The following is a 16860-nucleotide window of genomic DNA, read 5'->3' as shown; positions in this document are numbered from 1 at the left end:
GCAGAGCTCTCACTTAGCCTTCGGGTTGCTGTATTTCAGTTTTTCTAACACTTTCTACAGGCTTTTCATGACCAGCTTGGTGATCTTATTAATTCTTGGAAATGGATATAAATAAAATGTTGACTCATACTTTTGTTGTATTTGTTATAATAACGTGAACGACGACATCATGCTTAATCAACAGATTCATTGTTAAATGAAATTGGTCATTTTGTCCAAGGGTATCTGCGCATCGCTATCCTTCTTACCCCCCAAATCTCAATATCAAATGCTCGCAATAGTGACCGCGAGCTGTAAAGCTCTCTTAATCCACTTGAAAATGAGGAGGGCAGTGAAATAATCAGAAAAGCCTGACAGGCAGCAAAAATATTCTAGAAACGGATGTGAATCAGCAGGTGACATGGAGTGGAGTCTGATCAAGCCCGGCGATGTCACGTGAATTAAAGTGTGCAGCTTGAAACAATGCCGACTTACAAAACTGATCTGTTGATAGCATTCAGTGTATCTTGTTGCATAAACCAAAGCAAGTGAGAAACACAGAGTTATTTGTATTGTACGATCATGCATTTGACAGCACTGGAGATAATTTGATTTCCAAAAATAACGCCTATGGAATTTGATTAGAAGACAAATGCTAACTCGCATATCCCCCCTGACGGCATGTGCTGAGATATCCATCAGCCGTTTCATTTTTTCTTTTTTTGTCATTCCCTGGACTCACCCGCTGTTCTTGACAGGAGACGAAGGTCTGGAACCCCGGCGCCACTCCGAAACCCAGCTGGTCTATGAACGGCGGCTCTTCCTGGGTATGGATCTGAACTTTGATCCCAGCTTCAAATGAAGTCTCGTCTGTTGATGAGACGGATGAAGGCATTAATGTCAAGAGGGATAATGTGCGTGATCACCTCACCAGACATACGCCAGCAGTTCTCATGAATCAAATGTAGCAGAGCCTTCTAATGAATGATGAAACACATCTGTGACACACACACGCACACAAAATGTCATCATCATTCAACAAATATGCATTGCGAGCCAGTTCATCCTGTTATTAGATGATAATATGATTATTTTGCCTGTTTGCATGACTCTTGGAATGCAACAAATAAATGATCTCCATTTGTAGTCCGTTTTCACTCCTTGCCGTTTCGAAGCGCTTTATACTGGATTGCATTCACCCATTCACCCACCCCACAACACACACACACTCAAGTAAGATTGTGGCGCTTCTGCAACTCCTGTGAAGTTTTTATGGTCCTCGGACTTCAAGTAGGATCATCCACTGAATCCTACATCCAGAAAAAAACAAGTCCATCAAGTCGTGAGTCTTGAATTGTAGTCTTTGAATTGAAATTTGTTTTGGTTACACATGTAGCACCACTGCAGAATTCTTAGGGTACTTTACTATTTTACGGCCCTGTACCTTCAAGTAGGATTACCCATCGAATCCTAAATCAAACGAGACAAGTTGACCAAGTCATGAATCTGAAATTGTTGGAATGTCTTTTTGGTACACGTAACACAAATGCAGAATCCTTAGGGTACTGTACCAAGGTCTTCATAGCTGTTCCCTTTTTTGGGGTCTTGGTACTGTAGGAGGACGTAGGAAGTGAAGTATGTTAGGGTGGTGCAGGAAAGGTAGCAAGCTGTGAGACAGTGGTGAGGTTTGCTGTCGGTGTGACTGAGAAGAGCGCCCTTTTTCAGGAACTGAACTTTTTGATGGCACATATTGGGAAGGGCATCAAGTCTTTCAGAAATGAGGCTGAGGTCTAACTGATTAGTGTTAATGTCGAAGTCAGTCACAGTGCAAAACCTTTGGTTTTTGGGTCTTCTGCTGCTTACCTGGGATCGGGTCATTGGGGTAGTAGCCAAAGCAGAGCCATCCAAATTTCCCCCTTCATTGCCACTTTGTTGGGGGGGGGAATCCTAGCTCCAGGCCAGCTGAGAGACAAAGTATCTTTAGCAAGTCATTGGTCTTCCCTGGGGCCTCCTACCGGTGGGACTTACCTGGAACACCTCACCAGAGGCGTCCAGGAGGAACCCTGACTAGATGCAAGAGCCACCACATCTAGCTTCTCTGGATATGGATCTTCTCTTTTCTGAGCCCCTGGTTTGAACTTCTCACCCTATCTCTATAGGACAGCTCGGACACACTGCGGAGGAAACTCATAAAACAGCTTGTATCTGTGATTACATTCTTCCTGTCACTACCCACAGCTCATGACCATAGGTAAGGGTGGATCGGGTAATAAATCGCGAGTTTCGCCTTTTGGCTCGGCACCTTCTTCAATCTGTCAGCACAATATCTGACACTGCAACATTACGCCTGCTGATCTTCCATTCCTTCTGCACAAGGCCCCAAGATCCTTGAACTCCTTGGGGTAGGCTCTCATCCCCGACTCAGAGAGGGCACTCCACCTTTTTCTGTCTGAGGACCGTGGCCTCCGATTTCCAGCCGCTGGAGATCATATCATCTGCAAAAGGCTCGGGCCCCATCCTGAGGTCACCAAACCAGATCCTCTCGACACACTAGCTGTGCCTCGAAATTCTGCCCACAGAGGTTATGAATTTCCAACTTCAGACTCCTCAAAAAAAACCCAACTTGAATACACCGGAGATGAGCCAACGGGACTAACACATCCAGGGGTGCACAGATGGCCTCAAGCAAACTCGCAATCTCGACAACTCGGGCAAGAACGTGGCAATGGTGCCAGCTGGAAACCGGCCTCAACTGAACACCTGCCCCGCTCTGCGTGCCAGACATAAATATGGTTGATAATGTCTACAGCATCAAAGTGGAAAATCCGTGTGGAACGAAATAAATAGGCACAGATGGAGAGAGTGTGAAGCACTGAAACAATACGATTAACCCTGTTAATGAAGAGAGTCTTAAGAAATCCAGCATTCACCAAAAAACGTCAAACTACTTAGAAGTGACAGAGTTTTACTAAAGGATGTCAACAGAACCAAGGATGCTCTTATGACCGTGCTAAAACAAACCTAAATGGAATGCATTTTTCAACTTTGTCGAAGGACACAGCTTCCTTCGTTCACGAATATTGCAGTTGGAGCGCTTTGTCCTTCTCCACCTACACTCCACTCAGCGATCCAAGGAAAAGAGATTTTTACTATACCTCATTGTAAATGAGCTGCCATCTCATCTTAGGCGGTAACGGGTAAAACGGGGCACTAAATTCTAAACATTTAATGGAACTGAATTTTCAAGCCATGTTTTCATTAAAGACGGGAGTAGGGAAAAGGTCCCGGGCTGAGCGACGGACTTGCTCAGGAGGAAAATTAACACATGCTGTAAATAAGTACACACCCTCTAATCTGTACGAAAACAAGTTAAAGATTAAACCAACAAATATCAATGTAATGAAAAAAAAAGAAAACATCCTTGACACATGCTGTATTGGATCAAAAGTATATGTATTTACTTGTTCAGTGAAACAAAAAAAAAGTATCGAACGGATTGTCTCTGAGGATGAAGAACACCCGCTGCAATAAATCAATCAGATTGAAGGAAGACGGAAATTGTAAAGAAAACAAATAGCAGGCTGAGCAGGATAGCGCCTGACGTTTTATTAAGAAGGCTAAAAAAGTGAAATAAAAATAAAATTAAAAAAACGGTCTCGTCAGACTTTGCCTAACGTTTAAAACAGTGACGGCTCCGCCTCCTCCTGTATCATTACGGAAAGGTATCATTTCTGTGCGATTAGCTCACGGAGCCCAATGGCTTTTTTTTTCCCCCCCGCACTTTGACAACACAGAAAATTACACTCCTGATGGCTGATGCAACACACTCGGGGTAATAGTAGGATCTTATAAAATTTTACGGTTCCTTTATCAAGGTTTATAGCGGATCCTGTTCTGCTTGATGGTTATTTTAATCTAGTAAATTACACCTCGTTAGGTCGCTCCGGTCGTCCCCAGCCGGAGTATAACGCTCTCTCTCCGCCCTTGAAGGAATTCTCCAGGAGGCTGAACTCGGGAGTAGCCATCTGCCGATTCGGTCTCTTGGGGATTCACTTTTTAACCTAATTGCATTCGGACCGGGGTTCACACATTAAGTATTCTCCACCTGCTATTAGTGTATGCTTTACATCTTCATAGAAAACCAATAAAGGAAAAAAAAACGCCATGAAAAATACAAATTATTGTTATTGTATCACATACAGTGCCGGGTCATTTTGAGGGTAGAGCAGTTGCTGTTGGGGTTTTCCAGTTTGCCATTTCCCCGCCCAGCAGGTCGCCCATCTGTGTGTTCAAAGGTACATCACTTCTATAAATGAGGCGTGGTCAGGCGTGGCGTGGCGATTTGGTACATTCCTACCACTGTGAAATGCAGATGGTTTCCCGCATTTACCATTCAGCTAAAAATAATAAGTTTGAATTAAGAAGCTGCATTATTTTTATCTCAAAGAAAGATAATAACCGTCATTTAGAACAGGGGTGTCAAACTCATTTTTAGCGAGGACCACATCAGCATGACGGTTGACCTAAAAGGGCCACATGTAATGGTAACAGTATAGATGTAACTAAATGCAACCAAATGTAATGTCAAATAAATGTAACTACTCCTTCATGATAAATTACTCATTCAAAAAAAAATTATGTTGACGTTACGCTATGTTTATGTTGCTCTGTTTCAACACAAATATTGTCAGATTAAGAAACTCACATTACTCCATTGATGAATGATCAAACTATCCAAGTTATGACATAGTTATAACTTCATTTACTTCATTCAAAACCATCAACTTTTCTCTTCCTGGACATTTAGGGATCATTTATATTTCTCAATTCCACTTGTTAAAAATTGCATTGATGTGGATACACTGCAATCTAATGGCAGGGTGCCATTATTTTGGAGGGAACATGATCGGCATGAATTGTGGGAAATTAAGTTTATGGTCAATACACCCATTTGACTTATTTTAAGACAATCAGAGCTTTTAAGATGTTCTCGCGGGTGACATAAAGTGATGTGGCGGGTCATATTTGGCCTGTGGGTATTGAGTTTGATGTGATTTAGAAAATATGCAAGTCAACACACGTAAAATATGTAAGAGTCTTGTACAAATTTTTCGTGACTCGAAATCGGACCACAAGAGCAAAGCCTGAGCATCAGGTAAGGTTAAAGTTGCATGTTAATGTTAGTTAAAATCAATCAGAAAAACATCATGAAAAAGACTTTGTAAGCGACTTTGTAAATGCCATGTTTACTGCTGTTTCTGACCCACAATGAAATTATGTGACTTTTCGCTGCCCTTGTTTAGAACCCAGGCGGTGATCATGAGAACACGAGGGGGTTCAATGCTTTCCTTCTAGTGTTCGTTTTACAATGACAAGTGTAAAAATTGCTTGAAGAATCCGGCGTTGTTCTCACTGAGCACTGATCCAGACACAGTTCCGCTCCTGCCTTGTGTATTCATCCTCACAAAATATACCTTGAACAAATCAATGCAAAAGGTTTACAGATTAATGGTGAAAATAGCTTCATTCATATGGCTCCCACTTTTAATAGAGGATTCCAATGAAATGTCTCAACAGAACTGTTTCATACGCACATTTTCTTTTTATATCAATATTATAAAAGATAAAAGGATATTAAAGGTCTGAAGTTACCATTTATGCATTTAAACATTTTTCCACACCCCATAGACAGTAAGGGCTGATGCTTTATGCTATTCGTTTAAAAAAATGACACATTACAATGTATTTGTATTTCTTCACATGGGGTGACACTTCGGTGAATATACTGACATGTGACAACACTGTGTGTGTCTGTGTTCTGTTGATCGGTGATGACCCAAGTCTCTTAGCAACAAACAGTTTTGCGTCGCTGTCTTCCCTTTGTCTTTTGTTCTTTTGCAAGCAAACGTCTGATTCAGTGATGCAGCAGTACAAGCAAGGTCTCATACAAAAAAAAATCACCTGACGCACCACATTGCTGGAACATGTGCGAAGAGGGAATGAAAGGGAATTTTTATTATTACTAAAATTATTTTTTTATGAAAATACCCTTGAAACCGTTACAATAAAAATGTTCTCATCCTTTTATTTTCAAAAATGATTTTAATTATGTCTGCATGTCCCACTGAGATGGAGATCACATTAGACCAATGTGAAAGCCAAAGAATAATTACTATTAATATTATTTTTTTGATTTTTTTTAAAAATACCTTTGGTATTTCAAAGGTATTTTCAGGGGGTTAGAGCGACCGTCTGTGGAACTGAACATTCCTGGTTTGATTCCCGGTTTCTCCAAGCCTGTTTAAGTGTTGTTGACCAACTGCTCCCCTGGCGCTGTCCCTTAGCTGCCTTCTGCTCATGGTTAATCCATGATGGGTTAAATACAATGGTCAAATTTTGCTAATGTGGTCTGTGTATAACTGAATAAAACAAAAAAAGGCATTTGTGCTTCTAAACTGTTATGTAAAAATGTTCATTTACATCCTCTCATATTTAGAAATAATTCTAACTGTGTCCCCACTGAGATGGCAATCATATTACACCAATGTGCAGACTTAGGAATAATCAAGCATGAAAAAGTGTGATGTAGTGAGTGTTGTAATAACAAATGTTTAAGTATAGTTTTTATGTGCCGCAAACTGCTGTCGATTTCAGAGGCACCATACATAGAAATGTCGTAATCAAATAGCAGAGATATAAAATGCGAAGCATATAAAGAACACCGGTGTTGGGGCAGCTTGCCGGTATATGCTGTGATAAAAAAAAAATTTTTTATGGATCATATAATGCATAAAAGGGATGCCCCGGTTGACATATAAATAGCGTCACTGTGTGCTTTCGCCAGGCAGCGCACACTTCAACTTTATTGTTTACAATCTCCCCATTGCCTGCAGCGCACGGAGGAGCGAGAGAGGGAGATGCAGACGATCAGACAGTTGCTGGTTGCGGACTTGAATGAAGATTAGAGTGTGTGCATAGTGGGCAAAGATAGCGTGAGCCGGCTCTGGAAACGGGTATTAAAGCAGAATGTCAGCGACAATAAAAAGGTGGTGGTTGGGGTTCGAAAGGAGACCTTCTATGAATTTATTTGTAAAAATGTTGATCTTGCCTGACACAGATTTAACTGCTCTGGTCGGTACCAGTTGGGTGATCGTTGGCGCTGGTAACCAATAGCCGAGTGATTGACAGAGTCCAGATTTTGACGGGAGGGATGTTACGCTCCTCTGGATCTTCTCTGGCCTTGCAGAGCTGGTTCAATACTTTTAGGAGCGCATCAGTTGTTTGTTTTTTGGACAAGGCCTGATACACTAGCCCTTGACAACTCCCCGAGGGGCAGTACCAATTGTTTCTTTTCATGCGGCGATCCAATACAGGAAGTGAACTAATCCTCTCAAGAGCAGGGTGATCCAGTCACTTTAGTTGAGCTTATGTGCATATAAAAAAAAAAATCCAAACTCATAACCAAACTGTTTCCGCCATTATTGATTTGTTTTTGTTTAGTTGGCCTGAAAAGACTCACTAGAACACAATGCGATACCCTAATATATAACATGTGCTTCCACATGGAAATACACCAGAATCCACATTTGGTTTCATAAATTCTTTTTTTTTTTTTTTCTTTGAAACAATAAATTCTTCTTTTCCTTTCGGACGCCGCTCCCTTCAGGGGTTCGCCACAGCGTATCATCTTCCTCTATCTAACCCTATTCTCTGCATCCTCTTCTCTCACCCCAACTAACCTCCTGTTCTCCTTCTATATAGCTATTCGGGCTTCTTCTAGTCTTGAAGATCTGGCCAGATCTTCACTATCTCTGCATATGTCCAAACTATGTCGGACTTCTTTCTCCAGAACCACTGACAGACTCTTTCCTGATCCTGTCCATCTTGCTCTCTCCCTAACAGAACCTAAACATCTTCATCTCTGCTACCTGCAACTGCTTCCTGTCTTTTCCTCAATGCTTCTGTCTCTGAAATGGACAACATGGCTGATTCCTTTCATTCCGACTGATATCTGTTATCCCACCGGACACCTCTCTCCATCTGTTCCAGCCTGCTTGAACGCGTTTCTTCACTTCTTTTCTGCACTCTCGATTGTTCTCTACAACCAATAATGTTTATCTATCTATCAAGATTTTTTCTGTATTATTGAAATGTACATGTTAGTTTCAGGAGTCAGCGGGACAATCGAAAATCACCCATATAAATGTTTGGATCTTGCACGGTAAGCCCAAGTACGACTCATTCATGATGGGTGATATTATCACTTATTATCATGAAGAAAATAATAAAATGCATTTTATTATTATTTAAGATTTTGCCATTTATTGTTTCTTTTAATCTGTATTTAGTGTGCAGTTGAACTTTGGCTTCACTCTTTGGCTCTGCGCTGCAATGTTTCTGAACGAAATACATGTTTCAATAAATGAAATGAAATACAAATGATCGGTTAACTCCTGCTCTTTTGAAACTTTTTTATGGGTTTATTTAGGGCAAAAAGGTAACCTTAATCATGACTGCATTTCTGGTGTTTTTTCTCTTCTTGCCAGCACAAGTAAAAGTAAAGCCTTCTGGCATACAAGACCCTCGTGAACGCTATCTCCAGCAAGCTGTCCATTATTAATTCAAAGTAACTATAACTTTGCTTTGCTAACACAGGCCTCCCTTTATCCACATCAGCCGTTTTTTGCGCATCTTTGTTTCTTCTTGACTGTACAGATTGTTGACTTAGCCATGTTGTAGAGCTTCGCAAGATCCGTAACACGAACACCGCTATCACGTTTAGCTATTATTTCCTTCTTCAGATCGACTGTAATTATAAGCTTCTTCTGAACACTAGAATCGCTAGAACTTTCAAGTATTTTGGGAGCCACACTGAAGGCTAATTTACGGAAAAAAAGCACAAAAAAAGCAAGACAGGAAAGCGCAACGATGAATGATGTGAATAATACGGAGAGGTCCGCATGATTGCAGCTACGCTGCAACACGGCGGAAAGCCAGCAAGTTTGTTTGTTTGTGTTCGTGCATCGAGGCTTGTTCACGGCTAAAAATTCAACGGAAAGCTAATTTCATCGGCCGATTTGTTTGTAATTTGAGGCGTTCATAAGCCCAGGCTCTAATGTAGGTATATGCATATGTATATGTATTATATGTATGTATATGTATACGCGCCCCAGCATCCTGATGGGGTTACTTCAGAGTGCTTGTTTGTTTTTTTTCCCGTGGTTTAGGGATGCTTTTGAGTTTGGCAGTGAACAGTACCCTTAGTCTGCTGACTTTTCATGACTTTAGCATTTGAAATTGCCTCGAGCCCGGTACCCTACTGAATACTAACAAAGTTTTCCCTCTCTCTTTTTCTTTGTGTTTTCTTTTGTCCATTACTTGAAGCAAATGAGTTATTGACATCATGTTTTGAACTTTAGTGAACCATTTCGTTGACGGACTAGGCATAAGCCTTTCGGCACAGATGCTCTGATTTCCGATAAACTAATTGTTTCCCTTTCTGGATATTAATTTTCACGGTGCAAGTGTTTTCGTGCATTGGAGACACTTTTGAGAACCATCTCTGGTGATCACTTGTAGATGCTGCTTTGTGTTATTGTGCAAGACTAGGTTTGCTGCCTGTATAGTGGTTCTGGCTTTCCTGTAGTCTGGCTACGTGCTGCACCCGACCTGGTGGATTGTAAAATATACATATTTGCGGCGCGGTGCCTCCTTTGTTTGCATTTCGGTAATGACGGCCGACGTGTTCCGCTCTGCTGCACCCTCATCGGCTTTGCAGGCCCACCGCAAAAGGCTTTGTGTTTTGGAGCTCAGTTCTGCTATTCGCCAACACCTGAGGAGTTGCGTCGTGGGGGAAAGAAAAAAGACAAAGCTGGCATGAGTTCACCCTAAGAGCTCCCTCATGTTCCCGTCTTATTCTACTTATCTCTTCAGCGGGGTGTGTATGTGTGTTTTATTGCAATAAGACCTTATTATCTGAGTGTTTGTGTAGGAGCCCAAGACGCCACACTGGACATCAGCATGCCTATTAATAACATAAGCAGATCATCATCATAATTACCATTATCATCAGCATGGATAATACATAATGGAAAGCATGTTTTATTCAAAAGTCTTCACCCGATTATCAACTAAGGTGTAATTGGTCATTCGAAGGTGGGATGGTTATGAAATTGGCCACCTGCTTGGCAAGGTAGATTGCGAAAGTACATCTTAACCTCTTCTCTAAACTTCAAGGGGAAAAAAAAAACAAAAACTGACATTGAGGATGTAAGTTCATCAATTTGCAATTCAAGTCATTTTTGAGCTGTTTTTTTTTTTTTTTTTTTTGATATCATATACATGAGATGGAAAAAGGACGTAGAACAAACAGGGGTGATGTGTTCAGGGTCGTTTCGACCCATGGTGCGTTTCATCAGAAAAGATACCTGCTGCTTTAATTAGCAAGTTAATCAACGACAGACAACTATGTTGTTCGAGGAAAAAAAAAAGGCGAGGGCTGTAATTGCTTTTGGTGGCTGGCACAGTTTATTTCACCAAATTTCCACTGATAGCCCTCAACATTTTCCAATTAGAACCCACAGCAGTGCAGGGGGCAGTAAATTGCAGAAAACCTCAATGGATTCAAAAACCGTCCAGCGTTGTTACAGATTTTTTGTAATTGTACAAAGACAATTTAAAAAAAAAAGCTACCAATTTTACACAGGCTTCTGGCGGAATTGACAACAGCGATCACGTTTTTGGCGGTGTTTTTTTGCATGAGTGCCTTAGAAAGCAGGCCACGACCAGAGGAATTGGTTGCTTGACTCAGAGGTTTCACTCCGTCACCCGCTTGCGGCTCCTCATCTTGCCGTTCCGTTATTCTCGGCAATATTTCAAAGCCAATCGGCTGTCAAAAAACACCGGAAAAAATGCTGACTGTTGTCCTGTTTTCTTTTTTTTTTTGGAGGAGCGTTTCTGATGAATGGCCGATGTCGGTGACAGACACGCCACTTCTTCCGTGACATCACCCCAATAAAAGTCAACTCATTTTTCATAGTTAAATGTGTTTAATATGAGGTTGACATTCAGATGTCATTTCGCAGCGAACAGATTTGGTATTTATTTGAGGAACGTCACAGTCGACACCTAGCTCTTAACTGTCTTAACTGTCTTAAATTGCTGAAGAGTGGAATATTAAAGGTAATGAAGTGAAAAAGAAATAATTCCTACCATATCTCCAGTTGTTGAACAACTCAATAATTGAAAAAGTCTTACATAACAACATTGCATATTTATATGACTGAAACATTGAGGCATGGAGTGGATGCAGGATGGAATCAACGATTACAGTTGGATCACAACTCCCCGCTTCCAACTTCATGTTTCATGATGATCATGATCTCGGTGTTTCTGTGATGATGCCGAGCGGCACGCCACGCATTTCCTCAAGCATATGCAATATTGAAACTGACACTCTGCGCCATATGTAGCTGCATTAAAAACAAAGTTGCAGGGTTTCCGGGAGTGTCATCTGTGAAGCTGGGCTGCTATGATAAGGTCTCAGCCGTGAATGGAGGAGCCTGTAGCCTCCACGGCGACCGGATCCGGAAGGCGGCTCTGCTCGTTTTTTGATGTACACAGAAAAAGCTGCTGCGCTGACAAGTGATGCAGTTACGTGACAACAGTGTTCGTTTACATCTTTAGAGATTAGGCGATGAAATATTCATGTCACAAAAAAGCATTTCTGGTGATTGCTTTGTATTTGCAGGATCAATGTCGCTGCTAATTAACGAAAATAGACAAAAGATTTCCAGAAAGCTTAGTGCTAATGCTACATTATTGGACCATACATAGAATCTTGGCTGATACAGTGACACCACAGGGGCCTGCACCAAGTGTTACGCAGCCTCGCCGGTATTCCAAAACAGGGATTAGAAGGTAATCCCTGTGTAGGTTTTCCTGTGAGACACCGTGGGCTGACGTTTGATTCGGTAAAACGGCGGGGACTTGCAATCCTACACAGTTTTACGGGACTTTGTTGAATAACATAAAAGTAGGCCCAATAAATGCTGCCATATTGTCTGCTGCCTTATTGAAAGCGGATTATCATTTAATTCCAATGATGTTTGTTGGCACTCGCGTGCTCAACAAGTCTATTGGATAAAGAGCAATATATTGCTCCTGTCACGACTTTTACACTACAGGGGTCAGATAATCCGATTTGGATTTTTTTCTCCGGTGTGTCACAGTTTCAATGTCTTAGGAAGGTGTCAGAAGGGGGAAAAGGAAAACTCTCATTAAATCAAATATTCTCGGATTTATATGAGGGCTTCTTCAGAGGTGGGGGAAAAAAAATCAAATATGAATCACATTATTATTAATATGCCTTCCTTTTAGCGAAAAGATCAGGTATTCTCTTTCATCAAACGTAGCATGTCGCTGAAAATGTGACAATTGCCTCAGAAGGAATCTTTCTGCTGTAGGAGTGTGAAAAAGTGCAAGAATATATAAGGATCGTGCTTTGAAACTTTAACTGGCAGTATTAATACCGAGCTCTCATCTGTTCCCGCTGCAAATAGCGCCACCTACCTCTGTTTGGGGACTGGCGCCATTCTTTGCAATTTGGTCGTGGAACTGTTATGCAGATAGTATAAGCATATTTCTCCCTATGCTAAGTGACAAGGCCCAACAGGTGCCGAAAACTAGCCAAAAGATTTTAATACGGCAGCCAGATAGCCGTGCTATGTCTAAAATTGTGGATTATTTAGCATGGGCACAAATATATTAAATACCCATCATGAAACAAAAAGCCTCACTGATGAGGATTAGTATCCTTGCATCTGTTGGCACTTACAGTCCTGTTTGCAGAAGTGCAGAATGATTTTTAGCTGTAATAGCTAATTTGCACCTTATTAGTTAAAAACTACAAAAATGGCTGCTGTGATGGAAAAAAAAGGAAAACATTGCATTTTGGCAGTAGAAACCACCTCTTCTGCCCGTCACATTGCGAGGCCCAGGAATTGTGATCAGCCGACACTACCGATTGACAAGCAGACGAAAAAAAAAAAAAAAACAACAGAAAATACGGATACTTCCTCCAGCACCAACGAGTAGTGTATTACTGTATGTCTATATATTGTGCAGCCACTTACCAGTTTCCCCCCACACAGGCAGGTATTCATCCTGCTGGATGTCCAGCATCAGCTCCAGCCCATTGCCCATCCCGCCCTTCATCGTCACCAGCAGGGGTCGCCCGTCCTTGCCAGAATTGAATGTGTAGCATTTTCCATAGCGTGTAAATATCTGTGAAAAAACAAACAAAAAAAAAAAACCATGAGAATTTGGATAAAAAAAAGGAACTGTGCAAGATTAAATAAAAGCAACGCATTGTTGGATTCTTTTAAGGTTAAAAATAAAACTGTTAAAACCTCCAAGCGGCTGACTAGATTTCTGATAAATCGGTTGTGACATGTGACAAAAGCATATTTGTCTGAACTCAAAGCTCATTTACTTTAAGGATGAAATAAATGGACTGTTAAATATGGACATTAAAATATTGCCCGCTATTACAAGTCGCACAATCAGTACATGGGTACATTTTAGTCATTTTGGTCGGATCATCACGCTTAATCATCTTCTTTACATTCAAAGCGCATTGAAAAGAAACAAACGACACAAACCCACCCACCCCCACGCACAAACACGCACAACTGCACTGAAATGCAAATATTATCTAAATTAAAACAGTGCAACCCAGATATGTCTGCATTTCAACTGCATGCCAAAAGGGTGCTGCTTCGCTGGCTGATGGGAATTGCACATGGGTCCCAGCTGCAGGAGAAAAGCTCAGTGGGAAGCTGTGACCTGTTGACAAAAACATGATTGCCAGTGAACGAAAGGAGGTTTAATTAAATAACGAAAATGACGAAATGCACCTGCATGGACGGGAATCAAAATCAAACCCGTTGTGTCGGCAAACTCATTCACAATTAACCTCTTATTGGAAAGTTGGTAGCCTGCAATTAAATTGACTTCACAGAATTCGGAATTGTCACCAATCTCCACGGTGCTGCTCTCTTTGCCATAGATATTCCTTGTATTGAAATGCTCTCCTAAAAACTTTTTAACCGAACGCGTAGAATCACCTGGTGCATTTTTCTGTCTTGTTTTGGACGGCTTTGGTTTAAATGGTTATGTTATTTGGCTAAATTGCAGCTGGCTGTCTTTCAGAAAAAGAAAAAATACAATACCACAAGCGAGTTACAAAGACATAACCTTGAAAAAATAATAGAACAGCAAGGAATTGGCTAAAAATAAGCAAGAAATTGCAGAGAGGGAATTAATCCCAAGCCAGTTTGTGGAAAAGGTTTGTTTTTTTCCCCTTGCTGAGAGATGCTTTATTCCCAGTGACTGCATCACAACAACCTTCGAAAGAGGCACTTTTATAAAGGTGACTTACGAGTGAGACACAAGTTCTTTGTAACCATCTGTCAAATTGCACCACATCCATGACCCAGGCAATATTAGAGATATCTCTGGAAGGAAAGTCAGTCCGTCTGCTCAGCGAACTGGCTGGGGAAGGATGGTACGTGTCTGACGCCGTGTTGCAGCGCGGAGTCCCGATATACGTGCGCTTTGGAAACAAAGAGTGGTGAAATGCAATAAAAGGAAAAAAAGCTGTCTGAAACAGCCACAATATGAGATACGACCTTTCGAGTGCATAAGCGGCAAAACTGAGTCAAAATCTGATGGCCCTATATGTGCAGGAGTTCTACCAACATCAAATAAAATGCCGCTGGAATCCACTTACGTCTTGGGGGGCCCTCGCACTATAATCTGATCACTCTCAACTATAACTCTTTGGAATATAAGGGCTAGGAAATGCATGGCATAGCCCTCCCCTCAACCCTCTATCAAACCCAGAAACTATTCCACAAAATAATATTACCAATATACAGAAACCGCAGGAAGCCATGTATAAGTCTCTTGTAGGCGCAGATGTTTTTAGGTGTAAATGTTAAGCAAATAAAACTCCCCTGTGAAAAAAAAAAAAAAAAATGAATGCCAGAGTAGCAAATTTGTCCGCCGCCACCTGTGGACATTCATGGAAGGAGAAAGAAAAGTGGCTTCCAGATGGTGATCGAGAGTAAAGCAATCAGATTGTGGTTGCGTGAAAATCTGTTTCATGCATGCACCGGAGGTAGTTGAGCACACACGCACACACACGCGCACGATGTTTTGAGAATATGCGAGAATGACTACAGGTGTGTGTTTGTGTGTGTGTATACTATTGAGTGTAAGCGTAAGCCACTCCTGCTTTTCTGCATCTGGTGATTGACTACAGGGCGCCTGTAGGCAGAGTTGCTCTGGTAACCAGGAGATTGTTCGGGTTGTATTGAGTGAAGAGAAACAGCGCCGGATGCTGCCGGTGACCTTGGGGAATCAGGATCTTCATTAAGCTCAGTAGCTTTTAGTTCTTTTTTCTTTTCTCAGCATGCTTCCTCCTGTCTGTCTATCATCTATGTCATGGCAGCTCCCGTTTAGTTTGAGCCAAATCCAAAAAGCGAGTTTCCCCCACACTAATTGGATTAGTTTGGGGGAAAAAAAAGCAAAACTCGCAGAGACTGAAAGTGTATCATTTCAACCACTAGAGCTCAGCATTCAAAGTACTTCTCAAAAGTAATTAGTTTTACATTGAGCCGAGCCACCTGCGTTTGGCTCCGCAGACTGATAATCATGCAAAATGTTCAGTGTGGAGCTCCAGTCAATTTAGCATTAGGGTTGAGTCAATATTTATCCTGCCTAAGCAGCTTTTTAAAGGACTTCAGCTTGGTATCACATTCATTTTGGGCACAGTTCAACTATTGAACCTGCAGCTTCCATATGTTTTTGATTTGGGACATTTTCAACCTTGGCCGGACGCGGGAAAATATTTTCCCTGCGCGGAAGAAAAGGCCAGTCTCGGAGGCCGATATTCATTCATTCATTCATAAATCTATAACGCTTATCTTACACTCAGCGTATCTGGAGTGTTTCCCAGCTATTATTGAGTGAGAGGTGAGGTTCACCCTGGAGTAGTCACCAGTTGATCTCAGGGCCCCATACAGACATATAACCATTGACCCGGTAAGATATAGACTATTCAGGACTATTTACTGTGCTTGCAGGACTATTTACTGCACTTGCAGGACTATTTACTGCGCTGATGCTTGAGCTGCCTCAGTTCAGGTTAGGCACCAGTTAGGCTATGCAGTGTGTGTGTGTGTGTGTGTGTGTGTGTGTACGTATGTGTACGTTTTTGTCTTAAAAAAAAACAAAAAAAACAACTAACCCCAGCTTATTGTTCTGTATATTTCCTGTGCATCTTGTATTTGCAAGTGTTATTTGCAGTGCTTATGTCCTCTATTGTAAGTCGCTTTGGATAAAAGCGTCTGCCAAATGTAATGTAATGTAATATAGATATCTAACCATTCATCATCTCATCCGCAGATTATACAGAGATGTACAACATTTACTCACTCATTCATGCATCATAGAGAAACATAAAGATGTTCAACCTCTCACTCATGCGTCAATATGATTGACTCTCATTCCCACATCATAAAGATTTAAACAATTCACTCTGTCATTTCCACATCATATAGAGACATGATAATTCATTCACTCATTCATGCATCACAGAGAAATAACCATTCACTCGCTCATTCACATGTCAAATGGAGACCTACAACAATTCACTCATTCATTTACTCATCATATAGAGGGATAATCATTCACTCGCTAATTCACACGTCACATGACGACATATAACAATTCGATCTCCTCCACACCTTCTATAGAGATGCACAACAATTCACTCTCTCCTTCACACATTGGCTTTCCAATGAATCTCCTGCATGT

At 41.3% G+C, this 16860-nt stretch overlaps 1 protein-coding gene across 2 annotated transcripts in view; it reads right to left on the bottom strand.

The window, feature by feature from the left end:
• asic1b (acid-sensing (proton-gated) ion channel 1b) overlaps positions 1-16860 on the bottom strand; it is a 219938-nt gene that overhangs the window by 21516 nt on the left and 181562 nt on the right. For both annotated transcript variants that reach the window (XM_086149811.1, XM_086149810.1), the window contains 2 exons: positions 13113-13263; positions 722-849 (listed from right to left, as the gene is read on the bottom strand). In XM_086149811.1, the coding sequence (XP_086005937.1) occupies positions 722-849; positions 13113-13263 (279 nt within the window). The remainder of the gene's footprint in view (positions 1-721; positions 850-13112; positions 13264-16860) is intronic.

The sequence above is a fragment of the Fistularia commersonii genome, chromosome 7 (assembly GCF_037954325.1).
Source record: "Fistularia commersonii isolate RoL2024-O1a breed Wild chromosome 7, RoL_Fcom_v1.0, whole genome shotgun sequence".
Classification (NCBI taxonomy): domain Eukaryota; kingdom Metazoa; phylum Chordata; class Actinopteri; order Syngnathiformes; family Fistulariidae; genus Fistularia; species Fistularia commersonii.
The sequence above is the reverse complement of the archived record's forward strand: the minus strand, read 5'-3'. Positions and strand labels throughout refer to the sequence as shown.